At 40.2% G+C, this 27,591-nt stretch overlaps 1 protein-coding gene across 1 annotated transcript in view; it reads right to left on the bottom strand.

Annotated features, from left to right (window-relative positions):
• Window positions 1–27,591, bottom strand: part of UNC80 (unc-80 homolog, NALCN channel complex subunit) — a 119,809-nt gene that overhangs the window by 66,623 nt on the left and 25,595 nt on the right. Inside the window, exons 12-24 of the mRNA XM_031554277.1 lie at window positions 25,953–26,221; window positions 24,981–25,331; window positions 24,074–24,220; window positions 21,988–22,135; window positions 20,502–20,650; window positions 19,525–19,691; window positions 18,728–18,829; window positions 17,236–17,444; window positions 16,607–16,713; window positions 15,207–15,306; window positions 10,323–10,495; window positions 3,013–3,225; window positions 858–993 (exon numbers count right to left, since the gene is read on the bottom strand). Of these exons, the coding sequence (XP_031410137.1) occupies window positions 858–993; window positions 3,013–3,225; window positions 10,323–10,495; window positions 15,207–15,306; window positions 16,607–16,713; window positions 17,236–17,444; window positions 18,728–18,829; window positions 19,525–19,691; window positions 20,502–20,650; window positions 21,988–22,135; window positions 24,074–24,220; window positions 24,981–25,331; window positions 25,953–26,221 (2,271 nt within the window). The remainder of the gene's footprint in view (window positions 1–857; window positions 994–3,012; window positions 3,226–10,322; window positions 10,496–15,206; window positions 15,307–16,606; window positions 16,714–17,235; window positions 17,445–18,727; window positions 18,830–19,524; window positions 19,692–20,501; window positions 20,651–21,987; window positions 22,136–24,073; window positions 24,221–24,980; window positions 25,332–25,952; window positions 26,222–27,591) is intronic.

The following is a 27,591-nucleotide window of genomic DNA, read 5'->3' on the forward strand; positions in this document are numbered from 1 at the left end:
GTGATAAGAACACACTTAGGATCACAGCAGAAGAAACCAGAAGATACATAAACGGTGCTAACACACTACATCCAATGGTAAACAACAGTACATGTAAACAAGAAGTGGTACATTACAGCACAGATGTATATACAAATGGTGTCTGGAGAGGACATAATGTTTGTTATCACCTTCACCTACACCTATGACAATATCTATTTCGACTAAACTTCTTTTGAATCACAGGCTGTTATAATTTGCATATCTATCTAGACTTCTAGAATCAGTGATTTATCACCACCCTCCTACCCTTACGTACACACACGCACAATGTGTGCATTTTAGTTGTTGTTACACAGGTTTTTAATGATGCTTTTTATACCACTGTGCCATGCGTCTGCTTGAGAATCAGGCATATGTATAGTGAAGTCAAAATTTAAAAGCATTTGGCGGGAGCTGCACCAAGACTCATCAGGTAAGATCATTCTTCAAGATGAAGAAACAGAAAAGCAGCTAGTCTTACAAAATATTTTGGCAGAAATAACTGGAAAGAATGGGAATCTGAACCATTTTTGGCACTGAGATGACAGCGAGACTCAATAAATAAATTATTCTGCACATAATTGCCATTGCCACTATACAGGAATTGCAACTCACTATCTGTTTTGCTCCCTCCTTTTTCTTCAAAGTTTCTCAGTACTGCTATCCATCTGTCATGTTGTACATCAAGGCACAGAAAGAACAGGGAAGGAAGCTAAGGCGGAGGTGAGGGACTGGGAAATACAGCTGAGCGGCAAGAAGATGAAAAGAGAAGAAAAATTAAGTGCTCCTAAAGCAGAGGTTCTTACAAGCGGGTGTAGTAAAGGGAGTCTCCTTACTGTCATCTAAAAAGTCTTCTTCCTCATCCTCCTTTCTCAGGCGCCTCTTGGTCTCCTCATCATAAATGAGGCCCAGCAGGTTGGCAGGGCTCTCACTCTCAGCGTGGCACAGCTCGTTGAGGCGGACACCAATTGCCTGCAGACAGGGAGAAGAAGAAAGCATAAGAAGGTGAGGATTTGAGCCCAACCTTGCAGTCTGTGAAGATGTTCCAATCAGAAGAGAACATACTGGCTTCACATTTACTGTCTGCAAAATGCAGTAAAATAAAGAAAGGAATGATAAGAGAGTAATTGCTACCAAAAGCACTATTTGTTTCCCCGTGATCTTTTCAACCAAATTTTGCAAACTGCCGTGTTTCAGGAGGATTTTTTTTTTGCACATCAGGTTAAATAATAAGAACAGAAATGGCATAGGATAGGCAAGAAGTGAATAAGTCATTATCGTGTATGAATTTCTTCCACTATTCTCCCTCCCCCCCCCCATACGCGTGACAGATTTTTGATAAGCTTTTTCACTGAGAACATATGTCTTCAGTTCAAGCAACTATCCTGCCACATAGGGATCCAGTAAAAATCCCCCATTCCTCCACAAGAGCTGCATGCTTGTGGGAAAGTCTGCTTTCATCTTTAGAAGAGCTGAGAATTTGCTCTATCAAATAGCATTTTTGTGCTCCTCATATCTGTTGTAGCTTCCAGTGAAATAAGTAGGAGATATTACTTTTGGAGTGACCTACACATATAACAAAGACAGGCAAAAAGATTTCTACTGAATACTGCTACATTCTCCACAAGAGCACTGACTGTTTATTTGTTGCTAGTTTGTCAGCATCCTTATCAGCACGTAAGCAGTCCTTGCGTTGCTGTCAGCAAAGCTACAGATAAGGATGTGTTGCAAGAGGTTTACTTTCCTGCTAAGACACTTAATAGTTTTTTATTTTCTTTGGTGCATAAAGGTAAAGAGAACATAGACAAGAATGTAAAATTTTATCCTATGATAATATCACTTCGATAGAGAGGAAAGGTTTTTAACCTTGAAGTTCTAACCAGCACTTGTCATTTGGCTTCCTTGGTTTAGGGATGGTTTCAGAGAAAGATATTAAAGAGGATTTCTGAATCTTCTGGAAGTCAGACTGATGATCATGCAAGCACTATGTAATTTTCCTCTCTCAGCTGAGGCAAAGCAGAAACAAATAAGCAGTCACAAAGAGGTAGCATTTACAGCTCTTCTTCCTCGTTATTTAGTAGTTCCTGTGAAATCCAGCAACAAAGAAGTGGGTAGATTCTGCTACACAAAGAGAGTAAGGTGTTATTATATTGTGGTTGGCAAATAGTTGCCAATCTCAGCAATCTGCATATTGCTAAATAAAGTCCACATCTCTCAATTTTTTCCCTTTCATGTTTCAGTCTGTTAAGGAAAAAATACTCTGCTTGCATCTGCAGAGAGCAATAATCTATCACGTATTATTTATGCTATTCTCCAGCCTTACATTAAAGCAATCATACGCAATCCCACAGCACCCTACCTAAAAAGAACCGGATTCTTAATATGTATTACCTGTATTATCCTTGGTTACTTACTTATTCTTAAATGTGTGAAATGTCTTACAATAAGCATCAGATCTTTAGCAGGTATGGGCTTCCAAAGAAACTGCAAGTGCACTGACAGGACCAGACAGTGCTACTGCCTTGCTCACATACTGTAAGAGATCACGGTCAAATGAAACTTGAAGAAGTCAATCTATCTTTTTAGATGACACGCAGTAGCTCTGCAGAGCTCCTTGCCAAAGAAATATAAATGTGCAAAAAGAGACTGAAGAAGTACGTCAAAGAAATCCACTGAAGGTTATGAATACACAACATCATGTCTAGGCTACAAATAAATATTTGGAAGCTAGATAAAATCACTGCTCCTACTCTTCATTAAGCATTCACATGTGCAAAGTGAGGGAGTCAGGAGAGCGGGCCAAAAGGATCTTCTGACTGAACATGGTAAGGACAGGGACAGTGTCTCCGTTACATACTAACAACATAAATTTTGACCAGAGGAAGAGGTGATTTTGGCAAGTCGTGAAATGCAATTTGGAAGGGAGACTTGAAATTAACTTAGCATTTTGGTTGGTTTTTAAATGTAAATAGAAGAGAAACAAGCTCTTACATCTCCCCACTGGTAGAAGAGCTTAGCTGCATTCCACTGCAGTTTCTGGTTCCTTTTGTTGCCAACAATAGGAGAGCGTCCACGGGACAGGCCCTTCTTAGTAATGTTCACATGGTGGCCCTTCATCCACTCTGGCCAGTTGCCACGGTTGCAGCGATGAACAAAACGTGCACACTCAAGGAACAGGGCTGCTCTTGCCACTACAGGAGCTTCCTGAAATGTTTGCAAAAAATCACTTTAAATACACACACATTCAAAAAAATAAATATTAAGAGGACTTTGTGCTTTTATCTTAAGAGGACTTTGTGCTTATGATCATAAGCTTGCCATAGTGTCACACAGACTGAGCAATCTCTTCATCAAAGCCTGAAACCAGGATCTCTGCCTCAAGCTTATAAAATCAAGGCCCACAACACTGAGCAGTTACGCTTAGTTGAACCACCAGAGGGGCAAAAAGAACCACATTATAAACAATCTTGTTTCACTATCCCTCTATAATCATTTCTTCCAGAAACCACCTAGCTACCAGAAAGCAGAAGTGTTTATCTGACACTTCTACTGGAGGAGTGACTCATATTTTCTTCTCACCTCTAGTAAGCCTGCAAAGTAAGCAGCACGGACATATGAAACCTAGCATTTGTCGTGTTATGTTTTGCTTGTGCAGCTCAGGGGTGGAAGCATGAATGGAGGCTTGCTGAAACTAGGAAAAGTACTGTTTTGCACTTAAAATAAGCAGATCAAAGAGTGAAACTCTCTACTGGCGTAAGTCAGCAGAATTTCACTGACCTAATTGCAATAACTTTAGCAGGTACATACAATCTAGTAGTGAAACTTAGTATCAACCAGCTGAGATCCTTGCGTATTTGTCATGGGGACGCTCCACCCTCAACTTGGAGGAGACATGATATTGAGCATACCTTTGTCTGAAATGGTCCAATAGGACCCAAGTTAGCTCAACACAGAGTACTTCTGAGATATACAAATATGTTAAAAAATGGACATTGTAATTTGTTTCCTAAAGGGCGGCTGAGACTTAAAACTTTCTTCCCAGCAGTCTATAGCTCTGTGAAAATAACATCTTAACAACTGTGGAAAATGACTAAAAGTGAATAGTGCTCCTCATTTCCATTTAATCTTCCCCCTCTTTTCCTGTAGCTTTCACAAGCAAAAGCCCCCAGGCCAGCAGGTTCTAAAATAATAACAATAAAACAATGTCCACATTTCACAAGCTGGCTTTGAAGGGTACCTAGCAAGAATTTCACAGAGTACAAAAACACATGTTCCACACACTGAGACGCTGCCAGCCTTAACGAGACAATTTACACAGATGAGCATCTCTTTCTAAGGGCAAGTGCTTCTTCAAATCTGGTCCGTGAACAACATATGGTCCCTGAGATCATAGAAGATGGCCTGCAGTTGGTCTGTACAACATGATTAAATAGCGTTTCCAATAGTGCTTTAATCAAAAGTTGAAAGTCAATTTTCAAGCAATGCTCCAAAAGTTTGAGAACTGCTTTAAGAAATTATGTACTACAGATAAACTTAGAGAAATTAATCCTGATAGAAAAATAGACAGAAATTACTACGGGATGGAAAAAAAAAAAGTCACCTTCTCTAAGAGACTGCAAAAGAACAAAAAGGAGGGATGGATTTTATGTTGTCCATAGTAAAAAGAAAACACACATTAACTGCTTCCTGATGCATCTTGCTGCTGCTTAAACTGCAGGCTACTATCTTCTTTCATCATTTGAATAAAATAGGAGCTCTTTGCTTATATTTTATTCAAATGATGGAAGAAAACAGCAATGTTTTAGCTATTCGCTTAAGTAGGAAGTACATTAATGTTGACCCAATGTTCTGACCAGGAAGGCAGAAATCTTCAATCAGACACTGATCAGCAACCGAAACAAAGCTAACACGTATCACGTTACAAATTGCTTACTGTCCACATGAAATATGGAAGACAGATCATGTAAAAGTTCTTGTTCCTGTTGTTTTAATTCTCACACAGTAAAACCTTATCCAGACTTGGAGACATGTAATCATTGGGAAAATGAAGCCCCACCTTTGGTATCCTGTTTCAGTTCACTTCTCATAAAAATCACGATTTCTTAGTACACAGGAATCTTGTAAAGATATATGTTCTAAAGGTTACAGAAGCACTCAACTAATACAATTAAGGGAGCATATCTAGGATAGGGAGTGAAGGGCAGGAGGAATGTGGCCTAGCACAGGAGTTCCAAATTCAGAAACACTGGAATGCTCCCCCGCATGAAAGAGGATTTCCTGAACATCATGAGGCATAAGCTCCTTGTGACAGCTTACCTGAGGCTCAGTGTAAACTGAAGCAGCAGCAAGAGAAAGATGAAGATGTGACAGAATGAACAGGGATGGATTCACACCACAGAGAAACACATCACAAATGGAGAGAAATGAATCAGGCAGGCGATGCATAGCTGAAAAGAACACAAGTTTCCACAATCACTGTCAAAACTTAACATAGCAGCAATACTCTCACAAGCTGGTCCCTGCTTGTGAAACAGTTCACAAGTCCACTTTTAACATTAGACCTACTATATCACTTTGCCTTTTGATTTTTTCTTTTTTTTTTGTACTGTCTAAATTGACATAAATATGATTCCATCACTTATCAAAATTTCAAGCATTCCCATTCGTATTCTTCAGCAGATAACCTGATAAAGCAGCAAAAGCAATGACCCGGGTGACGGGGAGCTAACATGGAATACATCTGCAAATTTATAACATCACATCACTGATGAACTATAGCTGACTGTGGAGAGCTTTATGAATGTGGAGTGCTTAGGTTCAGTTTTGTCTTTAAGTACAAATAATTTTACAAGAATAACCAACCAGTCATAATTGTCCTTATGCCCTCTTCTGTACCCTGTAAGGCAGTTTGAGCAAAAAACAATTTCTACTGATCTCTTAAATAATAAATACATAAATAAATAGCAAAATGACAACAATTTACTTACGAAGCAATTCATGTATATGTAAGTACTCTCAAAAGATGTTGAGAGCATCTGTTAGAATAGCTCTGTTTTGTTGAGCCATGAGAAGTAGCCAAGTGCATATATTGGAAACAGGCCACAAGCAAGTTATTAACCAAAGTCCAAGAGGATTACCTCAAAAACATTAGTTGAAATCTTTCATGCCCAAAAAAGGTAAAATGCATGATATGACTCCTTGCTTCTGTTCCCAGTCTATTACGGAGACAGCAATCTCCGATTTCCTTTCAGGTAATATGTCCTCCCATGGACAAATATTTCTCCTCTGCAAACACGGACATGGAAAGAATGCAGCCTGCCTAAGACATTTGATGACACAGAGTCAGGGATACTGACTAGGATTCTTGTTCTTGCAGCTTAGATTTTGCTTCCGCACTCTCATGACTTGATAGATTCTTTCCCAATGCAATCCTGCCATAAAGCAGTGCCATTATAGCAATTCTAGTAGGATAAAAGATACACATGCCAGAACAGAGTAGCTCACACATGGTAAAGATGTACTGGGAAAGTGTAATAGTGCTAAGTGGCACTCTTTGCTAAACTAGTCGAAAGAAAGCTCACACTTTCTGACACGACTCGTTTATAATCAGGTTGGAGAAGACCTCTGAGATCATCTAGTCCACCTACCACCAATACTGCCCACTAAACATGTCCCCAAGCACTACACTGATCCTTTCCTAACACTTTGGCTACTTGTCATGGCTAGACAAAACAGAGCTATTCTAGCAGATACTAGTCTAATTACAATACTTGAGGGAATTTCTTCATACAACGCTACACAGTGGGAACCCTTTGCAGAAACTTAGAAAACTGAAACATCGAATTCCTTGCACACAAAGCTTCAAAAGCCTCTTACAAGGGAAAAAATACCAGTTTTATTATTGCCAAGTCTGGATTTCAGTTAGGGACAGTGATGAAACTGCAACGTATTATCAAGTATCATTAAATGTTTGCAAAGCCATAAATTGCAGTTTTATAAGATTCAGTCAAGGATGGGTGGTTCTTCTGGGAAAATACATTAACTGCATGATTCCTAACCTGAAGTAAACCCTTAGTTTTAAGCATAAACAAACCAGTACCTCCATAAGAGTATAGCCTTTGCTTCATTGGCTCTTATTTCTGAAATCGCTGTGGCAAACCTTTGTAAACATCCAGTCTAACCAAAGAACTTTAATTTTTTAGAAGATTGGAAATTTTTGGTGCAAATCTGCATTAGAAAGCATGCTGAAAAAGTTTATGAAAGAACTAAAAGCAGTTTGCCTTTAATTATTTTTAAGGTTGCCATAGCAACTGGGTTGGATACATATTTTTTTTAATTTGTATCAAACCTGATTCCAACCATTACCTCAAAAGCCTGAAAACAAGTTTTGTTTTGTTTTGTTTTTTTAAAAAAAAAAAGTTTTCTGCTGGGTGTGCTCTATTGAAATAAAATATGGGAATTATCCATAGCAGTACACTGTCATTAAGAAACACACTGATACGATAGTAGCTGTCATCTTTTGAAACCCATATGACTTCTTAACTTCCATATACCTTCAACGTTGCATGTTGGATTTCTTAACTTCCATATATCTCCACCATTTTATAGAGAAAATGCCAACTACTTACTACTTGTAAGTAGTACCCCAACTCTGTAATTTGAACAAAGTCTGCATCATCTTTAACTGCAGACTAGAAATCTAGTCCGTCTAGAAATTCTTATCCCAGAAGCGTGGGCTCTCATTCACATCCACAGCTACTCCAAAATGACACCACTGTGTGCTGTACCTCACACAATGAAGAGAAAATATGCAGGTAAAGCAGTATGGAAATGTAGAGAAAAAGATCAAATCACAGCAACTGAAGTAACACGTTGGGGTATAAGTTGTTTCATTCTCAGATTGCGGAGAACAACAGAAGACCACAAACGAAGGAGCAGGTTTCTATGCATTCCAACAGTGTCACAAATTTCTGCCTTATGACACATAGTCACTCTGTGCTATCTTCTAAAAGGACAGTTTGATCAAGGCAGCTTATCTAGCTCCCAGCCACTGGGTTGCAGAATTACAGCCTCACATACATAAAACTCCTTAGCTGTGTGTCAAGTTACACCCTCTCTGAGATCACACAGTAGAAGCCCAAGAGAGAAAAGCAGAACCAGGCAGCTATAGTATTGCTTTTCTACTATCACAGTTCTAATCACAACAGCAAGAAAAGCCAGATGACCAGAGCTTTAAATATTCTCAGTAAGTATTCTTCACAGCAGAGCTGTGTTACAATTCTGCCTTCGTTAGACAATTGTAGACTGATAGCAAATATAAAAATACAGAATGTAAATCTCCAAAGCCAACTTGTCAGAACAAAACTGAAATTCACCTAGAAATGAATTAAGATATGCTGATGGTACTGACCTCCCTTAAGAATAATATCAAATCCCCTGAAACTTTATATGAATGTATTTGCGTGTATGAGAAATGCAGTATAATAGATGTATGTTAACATAAAATACTTCTTTTTAGAGGCTACAGTGAAATCAATATTACTTTATCTACTGCAATATGTTTTATTTTACTAACTTCAGATGAGCCATTGTGGACTGACAAACACATCATACAGACTAGACTTCACAGTCAGACTTTCTAAAGTCTGCCCCTCTGCCACTTGCTCTGACCAGACTCCTAACTTACACTGCTGCCCCTCACCAAAGCCATTTGCATCATTCCATGGGAAAGGAAAAAGACTGAAACTTTATTTTGTAAAAGTCCACTCTGGAAGTCAGAACAGACATCTTCAGGTAGTTCACTTGCACTAGTGATTTTCAATTGAGTTCATACACTGGCAGAGAGTAAGTCCATCTGTGGCTTCAGCACATGTAATTATGACATTTTCAGGATATAATTACTAAATCTGTGTTTTACAGTCCAGTTATATGCTCACGTACTGGACAGCAGTGACTCTTCCCTGTCTGTGCACGATGCAGCAGCAATCTGGCAGCCTTGAGGAATGAATTTGTGCTGTACGCACAGCAGGAGCGACTATCCTTCTCACCTTCCAAGCTCACTGCAACCCTGTCTGGTAGGAACTGACTATGAGACTATAATGTAGGCTTCACTGTCAGCAACTCCTTACAAAGCTTTCAGGCAGAGGACCAACAAACCTCAGAAGAGGAGAGGAGCGACTGGTGAAGAAAGCACCGCTCAACTGGAAGCTGGACAGTAGAATAGCTGTGACCTGGTTAGTAACAGTGACTTTTGGCTGACAGTAGTGCAGATTTGCTTGCATCTGCAACCTAATGATGTTAAGGTGTGGTGCACAGAGTATGTTACCCCTAGGACTATAGAGCAGACAAGGCAGCACAGCTCAGGACACAGCATAAGCAGATTATGGGAGAGTCCAAAGGTCTGGCATCTCCAGCAGTGAACAAAAAAAACAAATATGAGTACAAACAGCAACAACACTGTAAAAAGGTGAGAAGTGTGGAGCAGGAAGACAAAAGGATAGAGAGGATGTGGATGCTTAGGGAGCAGTGGCTTTCAACCTTTCTCAGTTTGTGGACATCCAGACAAAGTAGAGAAGTAGAGGAACACTGTGCAGAGAAGTTAGAAACACTGGCAGGCTCCTCTTTGCTGTCTTCATCAAACTCTTTCAACAGGAACACAGAGTCCCACTGGCCCATGAAGCGCGGGCTGAAAGCCACTGCTTTAAAAATCAAAGAGACTGTCAATACAAACAGCAGCTGCAAGGAAAGGAAGGCAGGAGATAGAGACAGTGTCAGGAGCAAGGGACTGAATCGCGTCACTTCTGTAATTTAGATCTACAAATTAGCAGTATCTACACTTAAATCAAACACACTGGCATCTGAAGTTTTTCCCAGTGACTGGCTCTGGTGAGGGATTAGCGTTACCTAATGCATTTATAGCTCTATCAGAACTCCTGAGTGGTATCACTGTGCCTCCCCAGGTAGTTATCCAGTCTTCAGTCTTATTCTGAAGATAAGTATTGACACTAGGAACAGACGCAGAATGGCTGTGAGCAAAATTTAAGCCTGACAATAAAAGCTTTGTGCTGGCAATAATCTAGTGGTGGGGGCTACCTAATAAAAAAAAGATCCATTTTCTCAGCACATTCATCCAGTCATGGGTGCTAAAACTCCAGCTAACAAAAGCACCACCAGTTGACGCTGCTGTAACGCCTTACCTGCTTTCTGCACAGGTGTGACAGACATTAGTGAATGACAACACACCATCGTGTAGGCACATGCTCTCTCATTCGGCAGGTAAAATATACTAATGAATGACTTACAAGATCTAGGGCAGCTGCTAAGATGGAGGCATCGGGAATAGTGCCTGGTTCACAGCAGTTCAGGAGAAACTGAAAGCGCTTCATCCCTTGACGGATTGCTCCCAGGTTCACAACGTTCTTGGATTTTCCTCCTTCTTGGTTGGAGGTCAAGTGATCATCAAAGCTATGGCAACCTAAAGAGGTAAAGAGTACAGAGGGGATTGCAGGGAAGGGCAGGGAGAAGGAAACAGACTCTCTCACCTATGAAAAAAAAAGTGGTGCAAAAATCCTGATGAGTACAGTTTTAGTCTAAATCCCTTCCTCACCTTGATGTGCTACCTTGAAGATAACATGGGCATTTTTAAAACATTTGTGACTTCTGTGAAACAGGCACACAGCAAGCCAAATTCTGGTCTTGGTCACACTGATGTCTCCTCAAAACAATGCCACCCTACTCAGGGTAGAAAATCCAGACCCATTCCAGCATAGGTGAACAAGAACATGGTGCTTCGTCCCCACCTCTTTAATACAGAAGATCACTCTTACTGCCTCTTTTTCTTGAATACTCTCCCACCTCACTTATCTATTAGCTTCTAACTTTACAGATAAATCTTATTCCTCATATATTAAGCAATACTGTATCATGTGGTAGGACACAAAAATCAGTAGCAAACATTATAAAGATTCTACATGGGAATAACATACTGTCTAATTTTTAGACATGCATCTTCTGCAATGACCAGAACAACTAAAGTGAGATCAGATTCAGTTTTTAAGTGTCTTCAATCATACCACCTTTTCTCCCTTGAAGCGCCTTGCATTCTTTGCGATGGAAGGTTCCCTTATAAAATTTTCTTTTGAAAATGGAGTTAGGAAGCTCACTAGGGCTTCTTTCAAACATTAAACTACATACTGAGATCACATGATAGATCAACTAATTCCACTGCAAGTTGGAATTAATGCTTCTTAATGCAGAAGATCATTATGTAGTCTCTACTTAGAGTTCAGACAGTCATGGAAAAACACAGGAAATCAGGAAAGAAGTTTTGAGGCCAATGTGGCTGGCCAAAACAAGAGCAAGCTTCTGGGGCTTTTTGTCTTTATCCATAATAATCTCTCTGTTTACATGTGAAGGTACAAAAAGTTACAGAATACTGAAGGATAAAGCACTGAAGAACAAAATGCTGCGTGGAGAATTGAAGATTAGCTTCAAAAGTAGATTTGGAATACTTGGCAAAATGGCCCTACAGCACTTCGGGACTTCGTCTCCAGAAAAGAGTGGCTGTAAACTCAAAATCTCTTTGAGATCTCAGTTCCCAACATTTCTTAGCATTTACACACTACAAATAGTCACAACAAAAAAATGGCAATGTGGATCTTCATTTTTTTTTTCCCCTACGAAAAGAGCGGTACACTAAACGTCAAGAAATTTCTTAAAGACAGCTGTACCTTTTCTCTCCCCACTGAAGGTGCACATAGTTTCACAGCAAATAAAATGTTCCTAGGTTGGGAAATACTTCAAAATGTAACAAACACAAACAAAGAAGTAGAAAGAACAGGCAGAACGCTTACATAAATGAGTAGGCACAAATACTCTTTTCTTTCAACTCCTCCTGTTTCCTTACAGCCTGCAGTGTCCTGTCTGAGCCTTCCTGCTATGGCTATTTTAACACTAACTCATCTGAAGTACAAAGAATTTTCTCCATGTAGGGACCTGTTAAGGGAGTGCCCATATGAGATAAAGGACAGAAACATGAACTTTGGATACAGAAAAGTCTGCCTAAGTCTGCCCAGACTCCATTGCTACAGCCCTTTGCAACCCAGGTCTTCAATGTGTTGAAGCTTTGCAACAGAATCCTTCAGAAGCAGCGGATGGTTGTCCTCTACATCAATCCTGGAGTAGCCTTGCTATCAGCAGGGCGACCCCTTACAAAGGGTTAGTGTGATTCAGCCTCACAGAAGCTTCATCCAGTGAACAGATACCTAATGTAGTAGGGACACTGGATGTCCAGGCAGCCACCTGCTAGAATTGCTTCCTGTGTGAACATGAGATCATCCCTTGGAGCCTTAGCATACGCTGCCATATGTTCTGTGGCCTGAAAGCCCACACGACCTCTCTACGGTCACGAAAATGTCTTCAATAAGTTCCTGAAGGATCACAAAGGCTCTCAATTTAAACATACTGTAACTCACTTCTGTATATATGCTGTGTTCTTAGTATAAGTAAAAAGATCATTAAAACAATTTTAATGCATGAATGTGCATACATTTACGTGTGTATATATGCATACACATGCACACGTACAAATAAACACATACACACATATGCATACATACATATCCAACGTAGACAAAAATTTCCAGTGGTCTAGATGATATTTCACAATTACAGTTCATAAAAGGTGTGACAAATTATTCCATAAAAGGTGTGACAAATTATTCCATGTTTTATTACCTCATTTTCTATATATATATATTTATATATTTATATATTTATATATTTATATATATTTATATATATATATGTGCATATATTTACTCTAATGTAGATTTTTTTTTTCTTTAATTTTGTCTACTGTGTTAAAAAACCCAAAAACACAAGAGGAAAAGCATGAGCATTGTAATGGTACAGCGTCATGAATGACAGGAATGGAAAGGTAGAATTATGTTCCAAAATAACGTCTCTGGGTGAGAACTTCAAGGATTTAATAGCACAGCCATCTACCTCAACAGACTTCTGTTCTCAGTATACACATAAAACTTGTACACTTTTTATGGAAAATACAAAAGCACTGTAAATTTGAAAGCCCTCTGTATGAACCTGTTCTACTGTCCTAAGTCTTCCCATCCTGAAAAGGCCTCATGAATTTCAATATGCACAGACATACATGTACATGCAGGCACATACAGCTAAACTTATTTTTGCTTGTGTGGCTTTCTTTGTATATCAGATATCCGTGTGGATACAGTGACAATAATTTCCTTAACTGCCACATTTTGCTGTATAGCTCTGAACACCCTTCCTTTGCCTCAGTTAGTGATCAGACAACTCTCCTTATCAACATCATTAGACAATTTGCCTGTTTCTCATACTCACATGTAACAGTCTCTGTTTTTAACCCATGGTATCACCTCTAATATGGCATTTCTAAGGCACTTATATATCGAAACCAAACACATCATGTATCTCCTCTCGCAGGTATATCCAAAGCCTCAAGTTCTTGTCATTAATTAGATCAATTCTGACGTTATGTACAGAAGACTGGAGTATGGACAACTGTTAAAAAGTTCACAAAGCCCATAACTAACAGGTCATCTGAGTTTTATATAGACATAAGATGTGCCGCACATGCAGAGCAAGACTATTGCTGCTCATTGGGCCAAAACTAAAACTGTGAGACTAAGCCAACAATAGGGGCACCCTGGACAAAAGCAAACAGTGGCAAAATATCAGCATTAGTAAGATAAAAAGAGAACGTTTCCTGCAAGAAAATACGAAGCACATCACAACATGAGCAACGTAGAAACAGCTGTAGCAGTCTAAAAATCTTACTGCCCCTCACTTATTAGATTCCAGGGAGAGCTGGAACAAAAAACAGTTGAAGCATTTCATACCTACTTCAGTGCAAAATACCAGATGCAATTTCTTCTATTGTGGGGATTTTCATCTTCAGCTAAAACCAAACAAGCTGCTGGGTTGAGGCAAACTCCTAGAGGAGTAATATTTTTTAACTTGGGAGAGAGCTGATTGTGTTTCTACCATGGCAGAATGATGATCAATCTAAATTCACTCATGAGATGTACTCATTCTTTGCTAGTATCATTTGTCTAAACAATGGCTTACGTGCATTACATTGCATGTCTGGGACAGGTGATGGTAGAAAACAATGCAGTGCCAGAGGGTAATGTCAGAAAATGAAAACCATAATGTCAGATAATGGATCATACTGTAATCAGTACAGAAATCATGGTGAAACAGGAAAGGTACTCCTTTTTGTGTGTTTTTGGGAGTTGGGTTTTGTGGTGTTTTCTTGTTTGTTTTTTGATCTGTTTTGAAATGCAGTAGTAAAACTTCAAGATTGTTGTCTTCCTGAACAACAAAAATGAGCTCTGAGCTGAGGACACGAAAAGGTGAATGACTGCATGACATCTGAAAACAGAATATATCAGGACATTGTAGAATTCATGAAGGCACTTTTCAAACACTGCTGATTTTGAAAATGCATTACAATTAAGTATACTTTTGTGGAAAAGTAGTGTCGTCATTATTTTGTGCACTATGAAAAAGGGACAGCATCCCTAACGAATGGTATGCAGACATTAGACATGCAAACACAGAAGAAAAGAGGTAATTTTAACAAGATTTGTGCAGGGTTTTCCATTTCATCAGTGCTGATCTTCGCTAAAACTGTCAAATGGTCACAAATTGGAGGGAAAAAAAACAAAAACAAAAAAACAGATGGAATACCCATTGTCATCTTAGGTAATGAAAGATTTACAAACCTAATTTCAAACTGAATCAGTGCTTTGAAGCAAGCATTAATTTTTCAAGCGTGTTGTTCAAACTCAATTTGATATTAAAAGCCCAAATATTGTATTTGCATAATTTATTTGGAGAGTCTGGAAAAAAAAAATTGACTTTGCTAGAGGATTTTCTAAATCAAAACAAAAGAAAGAAGGAAGGGAAAGAAAACAGTTACAAAGACTAAAAAGTTGGAGAAGACTAGAATGGATACAAAAACTATGTAGAAAGCAGAAAAAAGGGAAAGGGATGGAATACAGAAGGAGATTTAAAAAGAAAATAAAAAGAAAGAAAAAAAGGAGACGAGAACCCTGATTTCTAACCATCTTTTTCTTCTGTGTGATGAAGCTTGGATGGGTGTCTTCGGCAGGTGCGCCATTTACCAAGACGCTTGAAGAAATTCTCCTCTTCATCTCGCCCGTTGTCCAGGCCACCTCCTGGCCCCCCTCCTTCTGACAGCTTCACTGCACTGGTAAACTTCACCTATGCAAAGACAAAGGGCAGGTTAGGTTGTGTCATGCTGCTCCTCTTCATCGTCCTTGCTTAGACATAAAGCATCTAGGGAAGTGCTGTGGCACAGCGAATCACCACTGCAACACAAGTGGGTCTGCAGAGACTTACATATGCTTAAGTACTTAATCTTTTAATCTTTTAAATGATTGGCCTTTCACAAAAGGCTGTAAAGGCACAAAGGAAGCATAGAAATGTGACTAACAAGTTAAACCTTACGGGTATTTAGAGGATGTGCAGCTCTTTCTCCACGAACAAGGACAGGTAAAACCTCTGTTGTGCTCATCTACCTAGTCTTCCTCACGTTCCAGAAAGGAGACTAGAGGCAGCTATTCACATACCATCACTATCATGTCCCTTGCACAGAGAATAAGGCTCCAGCATTCTCTCTGACAAGGTCCTAACACCTCACATCCTTTCCCTCCTTGACCAAGAAGCATTCTGCACTTCATTACTGTTTCAGTTATATCTCCCAAACACCCTTACAACAGCACACACTGTTCTCAACAACATATTCTTCATTCTTCACCATGTATCGACAGTGCTTCATTAAAGATTCTCCTCAGTGTTTTTCCAGTATTATGGAACACAGGACAGACTAGACAATACATTACAATAGAAAGATACTGCTGGTGCCCAAGCATAGCTTGTCTCCAGTCTACAACATCTCTATTTAAAGGTAAGAGTAAAAGCTGCTGTTTTCTATAAGAAGGCTCTTATGGGGCTGGAGGAGGCAACACATCAGCATTCAGGGAAAGAAAAGATGTGGAAATTCTGCAACACAGATGGAATTGCAAACAGTGCAGCTCCACCAAGTTTTTTCACAGAGAGAAGCAAGTAATCGGCTGGTAGAAGATCAAATACATGCGCTATTAAGTAAAAACTAGGTTTTTCAACCATGCAAGGACTGAAGAAGAGGAAAGAGTAAAGAAAGTGGGGGAAAAAAAATAAAAGACTTTCTTGCTTTCAGGGATCAGCAAGTGCTGTGACACCTGCTGCCAGGACAAATAGTTTTCTCCTGGCCCTTACTCTAAGGACTGGCACAAATATCAATGAATTGCTCTAAGAAGTGGATTAACATTTTCAAGTTAGACTGCCTTACTTTGCAAAAGTCAAGTATCAAATTGCCACGTGATCTACTCTGTAGATTTCTGTTACTAGTCAGTGATGTGGGGCTGCAATGCCGATGTTGATGACAGCGTTTCCTTGGGCAGGTAAAACAAGACAGATCCTGTCCTAGCAAGCTCTCTGAGATGGAGTCCAAAGTACTTACCTTGGAACTCTGTCTGATGAAAGACAGACGGTCAACAGAGCTGATATCTAGGAGATCTTCCACCCCATCAGCCAGGCCAGAGAGGGAGGAGCGCTTCAGCCAGTTCCCTGTTGCAGATGAAGCTATTCAGAACAGTTCTGAAAATGCTTCCAGGTAGAACCTATTTATTAGCAATCACAGCGTATTTCTCAGAAATGGCTGTGCCAGGGTATGGTAAAACAGGAGGTAAGGAGAAAGCAACCGTGTCATGTTACGTGCATTAACTACCATGCAAGGCCAGGTCTTGAGACTTGTAAATGATGCATGCTTTATCTATCTAAATGCTATTTGGATATTTCTCTTTTACAGAGAGGAACAATGCTTGAGAGATTAAGGTGTTAGCCTGCTACTTTGGAGATCTCTTTTGTCACAGATATTGTTACCTTTGGTAAATTGCTTACTTTTCCCTCTGCCTTAGTTTTCCACCTATAAAATGGAGAAAGCAGCATTTCTCAGCTTCACTGGGGAGACTATCAAGTACACTTGGACAATAAGGAACTGTGATAAAATATATTTTACAAGAGATACATCTATCTGCGTTTCCCTGCACATGCAATATGTATATAGAAGAGGAATAGACATACATTTACCTATGGGGAGTTTGAGTTTCTTTCGAAGGGAGATTCGCCGAGAACGGGAACGGGAGCGTCTGTCTGTAGTGGTCCCAGAGTGAGCAGTGGTACATTCAGATGTGTCCTGCTCAGACTGACTACTGGTATCACTTGCTGCACTCTGTGATTTGAACATCTTTCGCCAGAAGTCCTTGCGTCCCAGAACGGCACCTTGGTTTTGCTCATCACTGGAAAAAAAAAGAAAAAAAAAAAAGAAAAAAAAAAGAACTGGACTTCAATGAAGTCTGGATGTTCAGGGCAATGAACCTCCTCCAGCAGCCCCACACTTCCTATTCTTTGGGGTTGTTATATTCTGAATTCCAAATATATTTTTCTCAGTGGGACATAATCAAATTTAACATATTCAGTATTGTTCAAGGTACTAAATAAGTCTCTTTTGCACTCTGAAGAGTTTGCCCACAGAATGGGTTCTTCCAATTTTTTGTTTGCGCAAGTGAAAAGCACATCATCTTCTTTAGGTCAAAATGACTTGTATTGGTAGGACTACTTTGGGGCTTTCTACAAGCACATGATGTCCTAAAGCTGTTCCAGTACACATGATAGCTATTTGTGAACCTGCTGGAGTCTCAGTTCTTATTAACTTACTGCAATGTGGAATGGGAGCAACATATTTTGCTCCCATATTACTCTTTCAATCTCTTATGGCTGTGGCAGTGCCCAGAGTAGAACAGCTTGCTTCAATTCCGCACAGCAATCAAAGGTTTTCTGTTATCCCTGCAATCTCAGCAAAGGAAAGACTTTGCAGGCTTAGTTCACACAGAAGAAATGTAATACAGAGCTCTGGCACTCATGCATCTCAAAACACTTCAGCACTATGTTATGGGTGTTCAGGGCACAGACAAGTTCAGTGACTGGTCTAAAGTAACTCAGGAGACCAGTAGCCATTCACTAAACTTTCTGAAATTCTTAACAATACTGATTAAATTTACACTTCAGTATTACATTTCAGAGCTCTCTGGACAACAGAAGCTCCAAGTGTGTAATACCTAACAGCAGGTTGGTTCACTCATTAAGAAAACTGGTAACATGGCTCTACTGTTAAAGGAAATGCAACAGTTTCAGGAGACTATGGGGCCAAGATGAGTTCTTCGGGGGTAGCAAAGGAGTAATGACTCTTAGCAACAACTTAGAATTAAAAAATAAATGGAGCCACCCCCCGGAAGTACAAACAAAGCATCAAGAATAGCTGTGATCACAGCCCTCAGGACTTACCACCATATTCAAGGCTATGACAGTAAGTGATATTGATGAGTTACTACGGTGTCTTTAAACAATCTCTGGTGGTTGCCCATGAAAATCAAGATGATTTCAGTTTGACACAACCAGCATCTCTTCAGACCTGCAACACATTTGCTGCACCATCCAGGTGCATCTTTGATGTCCTCCCAGTTTGTACTAACTCCAGACAGAAGCCTGCCAGCAATAACGTAATGAAATAATATTCACTTACTGTTCTGGAGTTTGCATTGGGCGGCTTGAGATGTAACTGCGACATTCATCGGGTGCAGCTGATGCCTGACCTTTGTCAATGATGACACTTCCCATCTCAGATCTATACAGACAATGTAAATCACCAGATACCATGAATGCATGACTCATCTCATGCTCATCACATAGCTACATGACAATAAAATCGGTGCTGCTGAACAACCAAACAGCTTTTGAGATGCACTCTCAATTTACTAACTTACTGCCTCTCTATGTCACTTTTGAAAAAGACAATAGCTCTGAGAATAGCCAAGGTTTTTAGCAGCTTTTCAACCTTCTTCGTTCTTCTCCCCAGCAAATCTCAAAGCATGTTTCTTTTTGATAAAGAAGCACGTCAGGATTATATTTGTTCTGGGACCTGTTTTGCATACCATGGTTTATCTGTCAGATAAACAACACTGATCTCCCACAAGAAGTGACATGCATTAAAAACTATATCCATACAGCACTGTGGGACTTGCACTGTGCTCTTTTACTTTTTTTTTTAATCCTTTCCTCTTCCAGTGTTTCTATTGTTCTGTCTTCTTTAGACTCCTGTAGGAAAGGGTTAACATCTTTTGCTGCAAATCTATGATTGTTTCAGTTCATTAAATTTTAAAAGAGACTGCCACCACAGTGCAATTCTGTACACCAGAAACTAATATAGACTGTGAAGACATAACACACAAGCCCTTGGACTTTCTGCATTTGTGTTCAGTGCACATAGTCATATAGCCATATACAAATCAGTCATTCACCTTTTTCTTCCCAGACACCAACCTTTTGCTGCCAGAAGATTTCAGCTCTTGCTCTGTTTCCTCTGTTTTTTTTCCTGGTATTAACTTTTCAGCACTGTCTAAAAGGGCACTGAGTGCCACTCTCCGAAAGACATTCCCATGAGCCTCCTTGATAAACTGAACAAGCTGACGGATATCACAGTACAAGCCCTGGATAGCAAGACATCACGAAAAGAAAAATCAGTCTGCAGGTCGTGAAGAAGCAGTGAGAATCAATAGTTTCTAAGGTCCTTCAGGAGGCCATTTCTTCCTCTGATTGTTGTCTGATCTACTCTTAATGTACAAGGCTTGTGTTTTTCCAGCTGAGATCAAAAGCTGGAAGAGTTGCCACTTGGAGCACTTGGAAAAAGCACAGCGAGGATCATTATTGTTACAGAAGATGCTCTGCAGTGGCCTAAAACGAATGTAGAGGTATCAGAGGCTAGACAAGAAGCTGCAAAGATGACTTAAAGCCTGTTTTATCCCATTTATCTAGCCCATAATCTAAAAAGGCATGAAAAAGCCAAAATGATGGGCTGGAGAGGAAAGCATAAAAACCTTGCAAGCTTTATTTCAAAACCAGCGGGTGTCTTGGGATTTTTCCTAATTATTTTGGAGCTCTATATCATGGGAAGAGAGTGGAATGACTCATTCTCCAACCTACTCCTACACTTAGGGCTCTTTTTAGTTTTGAACATTCATACATAGCTGTGACGTGACAAGTCACCTGTACCTCTAAGGGTAAGTGGATGGAGAATAAGGCTTATAAGACCTGGTTTTTAATCTGTGAACTTTTTGTGATCTTGCATTATTCTGAAAATTTCCAGCTAGGAAGTGCATAGCCAGCTTTCAATCAAAAAAAAAAATAAAAATCGCTATGTTCGTGGTATTTGACTAAACTGAATTCATCCATTCTGTTAAGCCTCACTGGTCACACTCAAGTGAAAAAACACCTTTGCAAATATGAAATCAAGTACTTACAAGGTTTTCCGGACTGTGCAGCTCATGTGTAGTGGAAGCGCAGCGAGTGATCAGTGACTTGAACATGGCACTCACAATAATACCTTCTACACTCTGTGCTGTAGACTTGTTGTCCACTGTGGTGAAGTTATTCCCAAATCCAGCTTTGTCTATGAAATTGAAGTACAAACAAATGCTCTTGTTTAGAATGCTTTTAAAAAGATGGTTTCAACATGTACGTTACAGTGTTCAGATACATAGGACAAGGGCTAGTCCTCACCTAAAATCTTATGCTCAGTTCTGGCAATCCCACCTCACAAAAAAATTTGGCAGAGGAGGAGGAAACAAATGAAAAGGATGTAATTTTTCCATAAACAGTTGTAGTACGAATAAAGATCAAACTGATTAGGGTGAGTCTGGCTTCTGTTCATCCATATTCCCCACTTAGAAATGTATAAAATAAGACATAAAATCTGAATGATACTTCTGGCTTTTCTATTTATTATTTTTAAAGAGTAGGAGATGTTTGATTAAACTGAAAAGTGACAACGCCCACAAGAAGACAGTCTTTTGAACTGTAGGAAGGTTGTTCTTGCAAGGTGCAAAAGAAGATCAAGCTGTCAAAGATTCAAAAAAGCATTACACATTTATAAGACAAGAAATATCCCAGTTTTATTAGGTGAAAGACTTTTCAAAAGCTGCATGAGCTGCCATTCCTCAAAGCCCGGTAATTGGTGAATGTTGAGGAAACTTCCTGTGAGCATCTTTCTCATAAAGGCCTGCTACTCTTTTTTCGATGCAGTCTCTGAAATGCCTGAGATCAGAGAGAATCTAATAGAGCAGACAGACTCCCTAAATACTGGGGAACGGCTATTTCTATTCTGTAAAGAATGACTGTTAATTGCTGTCATATACAGTGACCAAGCAGAAATGTCCAGCCATTCTATTAGCATCTGGAATAATTTTCCCAAAAAAGAAGAAAAATATAGATAAACACACACTTATACTGTAAGTATGCACATCTCTGTGTTTATATTCTTCTTTATTCAATCTGTTCCTGCTATTTCCTGCCTCACCCGAGGCACCACAGAGGGTTTTAATGCTCAATTATATCTCCATTCAGAATAAACCCTGGATTAAACAGGCCATTTCAGCTAGTGCCTGCCCATGCCATGGAGCAGAAAACCTCCAGCCTGAGGCATAACTGAATGAAAATATTTTCTTTGAGAGCCATGAACAACAGATAGGATGAATCAAAAGAGAAGCTTTCAATTTCAGGTGCACTGGGTGCTGCATGATCACTACGTGTGATCACTAGGTGGTAAAATTGGATGAGTTTCAACTCTACTGACCTGTGCTTGCTAAGAGTTTAATCTGTATGTTTTTAGGATAGAAATTCACTTTCTTTAAAACTGATTTACTTTAAGGCAAAAAAAGGGCATGGTTTCTTTCTGATGGTAAAGTTTAGAAACATTCGATTAAGAATTCTGATGCCAGCCATACTTACTGTCGGTGACCGGCTCCATGCAGAACCCCAGTAAAGCATGAAGGAAATCCACCACATTATTAAGAGAATCTCTGTTCACATAATCCCTCATGGTCTGGCGGAACTGTATTCTATCCAGTTTGTACAGCTTTGTGAGGCAGTTCTGAGCCTGAAACGACATCCGTCAGATCAAATCACATCAAATTATGTGTTTGAGTTTTGCTGATAGCAGCTGGGTATTTTGAGGTCCTCTTTTGCTCTTAGTCAATGCTCTGCCTCCCTATCTAAAGTAATCTTCCCCAGGAGCCAGAATGTTTAGGTTCTATAACAGAACACAGGTTCACCCCTGAAGCAAGCAAGAAATTCAGCACTTCATGGGTGCCATTGTTCGGAGGTGGTGCTGAAGCCATTCTCTACCACATCTGTGGTGTCACATCTGAAGGCCTTACTCCCACCTCTTCCCCCAAAGGTAAAGCCTCATTAAGCATGAATGAAATAGGCACGTACCACCTCTGTCAAGGTTTATCGCCTTGAAAAAATTTCTTAGATTCAAGCGCCTGATTTTCAGCTGATGGCTCAGATGCAAACCAGCCCACCTGCACCAGTGATCAATATGTACAATTAGCTTTATATTTAGAAGCTATTAGAATTCAATTTCCTATCAGAAAAGTACCCATCCTACTGGGACTCCAAGCAGGCTGGTCTTAGCGAGTCTGAAATATCAGCTTTTACAGGGAGCACCAACTCTTCTGTTATCTACAAAAGGGTGCTTAGCTTTCCAGTAACTCAGACGTGAATTGTGCATGCAGCCAACACAAATGGTGCATGCAAAGCAGTCTGACTAGACAAACGCACAGAGAGAGCTGCAGACTTTGACATGTAGATAACTCTTCCCATAAAGACCTAGTTTAATGAGCCTGATAGGAACTTCGGCTCCAAGAGACCTATTCATTTGTGTATAATGTCATGCCCTAGACTCAATGTTTTGCTGGCTCAGCTCCAACACAGTGTAAAAGCCTAACTGACATTTTGCTGAATATAGTATATTTTCAACCAGTGCTCTGTACAGAATCTTTCTACCGTTACCACTGGGATTCTCTTACCCCATAGTCCTACTGTGTCTGCAGCTAACATCAATGCTGCAGTCTCCTCAGTACCCAGGGGTCTAGCTAATTAACAGAATAATGGTGACTGATACAGAGGCAGTTAATCCACCTTCAAACCATCTAGTTCAGATTCTAGCATCAAGTTACAGCTCTCTTGGCATGGCTGAGGCTAACCAAAGCCACGCAGAAACACATGGCTCCCATGCCCACTATGGATGGGGGTAGAGTAAATTCTCATTACAGTCATCAGAAATGCTATCTGCTGCAAGCACAGAAGGCAAAGAGGAAGTATGTGCTGGAGAGAATCTTTGGAAGGCTCCCATTTGACAGGACATTGGACTGATCTCAGGGATTCAAATTCTGGCTGAAGGCAAATGTCTGGGTTACGTCCTGGGCACTTTCCAGTGCTTCAGCTTGAGCATACTCTGAAGTATAAGGAATCAGTGGTAACCATCCGCCTTATCCTTCAAAAGGGCATGAATCTTCTGCTTTCTTGTGGTACAAGAACACGCCTGCAAGCACAGTGCACTTCAACTACCAGGAGCTGATGAAGCAGCCCAGCAGCAACCAGTCATGATTATCATTAGGAAAGGTGAACATAGCTACTCAGATTTCAGGATTTAGATACGCAACCCAAAATAGCTTCACCTCTTGTAAATAGCATACTCTGTTGGAGTTTCATCAGTGTAAAAAGTGACTTACAACAGCACATATGGGGCTTTGCTCCAGTGTATTTGTGACTTGTCACATAACCTTTGCATTGGGTGCTGAAACGTACCCTGGGCCTCAGATATACTCTTATAGCAAGTCCCAGGGTACGGAAGGTAACACGAAAGTTGAAAATCTGCTACAGCTGGGCTGCAACACAGTTTGTGTGCTCAGACAAAGAGAAACACATTTGTACTCAATACAAAAAAAGCTACAGAGGGAGCAGACAGAAATCTCAGCAGCCGATGTCAAAAGTACAAGGGGAACATTGTAATGAGCTTTAATTTTCTTACATTCTCCCGGAATACCTGGTGTCTCAGGCGATCTCCAGAGAGCCCTCGGTGTCCTTCCCCACAACCATAGGCACAGCCCAAGGATTTCACAATTTTGATAAGCATTGTGAGTGCCAGCCTATGGGTGCTGATAGACGGACCTTCATCCTGAGTCACAGAGAGAAAGTTGGTGTGAAACCTTAGCAAAACCACTGGCTTTTTGTTAGCATTTAACTTCCAACAAAACTGTAGCCCATTTCTCCCCCTCAGACGCTCTGTTACAAAGTTGCAACTCTAAAAAAGTGTACTGCAATTACTTTTCAAGTTAGAGTACCAGCCTCCTCTCTTTAAACTCCCCTTAAAATGTTGTTAGAAATGCAAAGCCCACTAACGCGATGCTGTGACTATCATTCAGCATGTACTTCAAAAAATTCTGCCTGAAAACAGAGAGCTGGCTCGCTTGGGCAGAAAAGCAATCGTATACTTTAAATATCTTTGGTATTATACTACCACGAGTTGCGACTTTGGAGATCAGCAACAGCTTTTCTCAGTCAATTCTCATAGCAATATTGAAAAATTTATGATTTCTGGTTATCAAAGAAACCAAGCTGTGTTCAAACATTGAATTTTGGTTTTCCTTATAAGCTACACATGATAAACCTTAAAAGAAATAATGATTGCTTTGCGTTCTGATAGGATATTAAAACTGTCTCAGTAAGACTCACAAACTGTTTTTGGAGAAGTTACAGTGGTTGAATTACCAATCGTGTTTCTTCAGCACAACTTTAGTGAGCACCAGAACGAAACAAATTAATTTGTGCAAAGAAAAAGGAAGGCAAACAGAAGGGGAACTGCATACACATTCATACTTAGTCTTAACAGATATTACAGTTCATTGTGGAGTGGCACAACGGGAAGCAAAACAAACCTTTTCTTGGTTTTTGTCATTCTTCTCATACGGCCCTCCTCCTCCACCTCCTCCATCACTTCCTCCTCCACCACTTCCACCACCTCCTTCTTCTCCTCCATCTCCAGCTCCACTGACTGGAGAAGGCCCAAATCCACAAGTTGACCCTCCAGAAGCTTTGAGTTGGAAGGATCCTTCATTTGGTCTCTTTTCAGGGGCTTCATTTTCTTTGCTCTCACTCTTCCTCCGGATTTTCTCTACACTTGGCACCACTCCAAGCTGAAGCAAGCACTCCACAATGTTGAGTGCCACATCACAGATCCTGGAGCTGATGTCATGGTTCAGGACCAAGTAAACAGCCTTCAGGACTACCTGGTAGAATCAAACATCATATTTAAAATTAGAATTTTCTCTCCTAGTACTACCCAACGCCTGGAAATTCTAGTCATAGACCAAAGACTCATTATAGCAGGCACAGTACAAACTCAGAATGAATAACACAATCCTCAATCCCACGAGCCTACAAACTAGGTGTAAAAGAAGAAACCACGGGTTGGGCACAGTCAGGCAGAAAAGGAAACCATGAGATGATATCTGTGAGCCTGAGAACACTGCCTCAGTGCACCAGGTGCTGTCAAGTCATTAAGAGGAATGAAGTAAGGGTGAGTTTTAAGGTGCCGTCAAGGTGCTGTTCAGTTTTATGCTGCTTCATAGGGAATTCAGTGCATGCTCCAGGAACACAGCAATTAAATAATATCACTTCAGATCTGACGTGTGCATTACACATGCACATGCACTCCTTGCAAGGAGTAATAGGAATTGCAGTATCTCAAAGGAGACTTTTATGATGTGCACAAATCTGACTGACCTTCATGTACTGCTGAGAGAAGTCATATAAAGAGGTGGAGGAAAAGCCCATCAAAACCCTGATCTCAATGGTACCACTATATTGACAGAAGAGGGACCTGGCTTTCCTCATTCCTTGCCAATTACCGAGAGATCCAGCATGCCGTTCTTGTGGACAAAGTTGTTGGTTCCATCAATGTGATCCGTATCCTCCAAGCAACTGTAATTGATGCATGAGTCTGTCAGGCTCCGTGGGAGGTTGGCACACGCAAGAGGTTCATGGGGCATCTCAGGGATGGGCACCTGATTGCAAAGCTTCCTCATGTGCTCACTGAAGAAATCGGCATAGCCCACGTTGAACGAAGCCAGGGTAGTGTTGAAGGTAGCCACAGTGATGGTAGAGATCTGGGACCGAACTGCAGGGAAGAAAATGGCTACCTGTGAATTTCCATCTCCGGAATTAGAAAATGGCAAACTGAGGCTGTGCTTGTTTACAAGAAAGGCGCAGCTCTTAATGCAACTCACAATGCTGAAAGACAAGACAGGTTCCTAATTCCTATAATGGATGCAGGGGTGAAAGCATAAGTTAATTTCTTCTTTTATGCTACTGCAAATTAGAACCCAAGATTGCTCTAGCAGTATAGTTCCATGGCAGCATAAACTGATCTGAGTTTACAGGTCATTAACCAGGGAGTCCAGACAATTTAAACTTAATCCAAAAACAAGGATTCAATTTTGGTTAGCTTTGCTCCCGGTACTGATCCAGTGCCTGGTCTCAGAAGCAGGAACACCACAGCAAGGGAAAGAATAAGCACTCAGCAGCTGAATGGAGCGAAGGTAGGTTAGCAACACCAATTTAATATAGCTTTCTTAGTCAGACTGGCGTGAAAGATTTCATCACAGCTGTCGAGAAAGCAAAAAAAAAACCTAGCACTACCTGCAATAGTACATCACCAGCATGTAAAACTGACTGATGAGAAAAGTAATGTGGCATTTAAGTTCACAGTACCCAGAAAAAGGACATCGTGACATAGCTAAGTCTAATTTTAAACTGGTTAGCTCAGATAGTGACAGCATTTTGGCAACACAAGCCAATTTTCATTAAACGCTCATGCTGAACTCTAGCACACAGTATGAGTAATTTCCTGTGCTTACTGCTATGTAAACAGGTCCGTACACTCAACAGTGTAGCAAAATCATGTGTCCCACATTCCTGAAGAAGATGGTCCAGTCAGCAGAGTATGGTAACAGCACTATGGAATAACAACAAACTTTTGCTTAAGGCTACTTAAAGCGTTATAATTAATAAAATAACAAATTAGTAATCTTCGAGAATTGACTCAGCAATGGACTGGGTACATTTTGAAAATAACAACTTGTCAGAGTGGTGACTACATGTCTGTGCAGCCCTGCCAGCACCAACCGAGCAGTTTCTATTAAGAGAATTGTTCTAAGGCCAATGGCAGTGCTTCAATCTAGGCTACAAACTGGTTAATGATCAGTACAGTAAGTAACTGCTGTACCTAATGTAACAGGATTACTTGACAGCAAGTGTGACTTTTCAGTGGCAATCACAGACATCTGCATGTTGAAGACAACAAGGTAAGTATGAAATCAGGAAACTTCATTCCTGAGTTACCAAGTTTGATGACTACCCAAGGGTAATTATTTTCTGTTTCACTGAGATTTTGCTTAGTTTAACAAAAAAACATCCAAAATCTACACAAAATATCTTTTTTCTGTGCTGAACCTTTATCTCATTATCACTGACAGAGTTGACTGCTGG

The sequence above is a fragment of the Meleagris gallopavo genome, chromosome 7 (assembly GCF_000146605.3).
Source record: "Meleagris gallopavo isolate NT-WF06-2002-E0010 breed Aviagen turkey brand Nicholas breeding stock chromosome 7, Turkey_5.1, whole genome shotgun sequence".
Taxonomy (NCBI): Eukaryota; Metazoa; Chordata; class Aves; order Galliformes; family Phasianidae; genus Meleagris; species Meleagris gallopavo.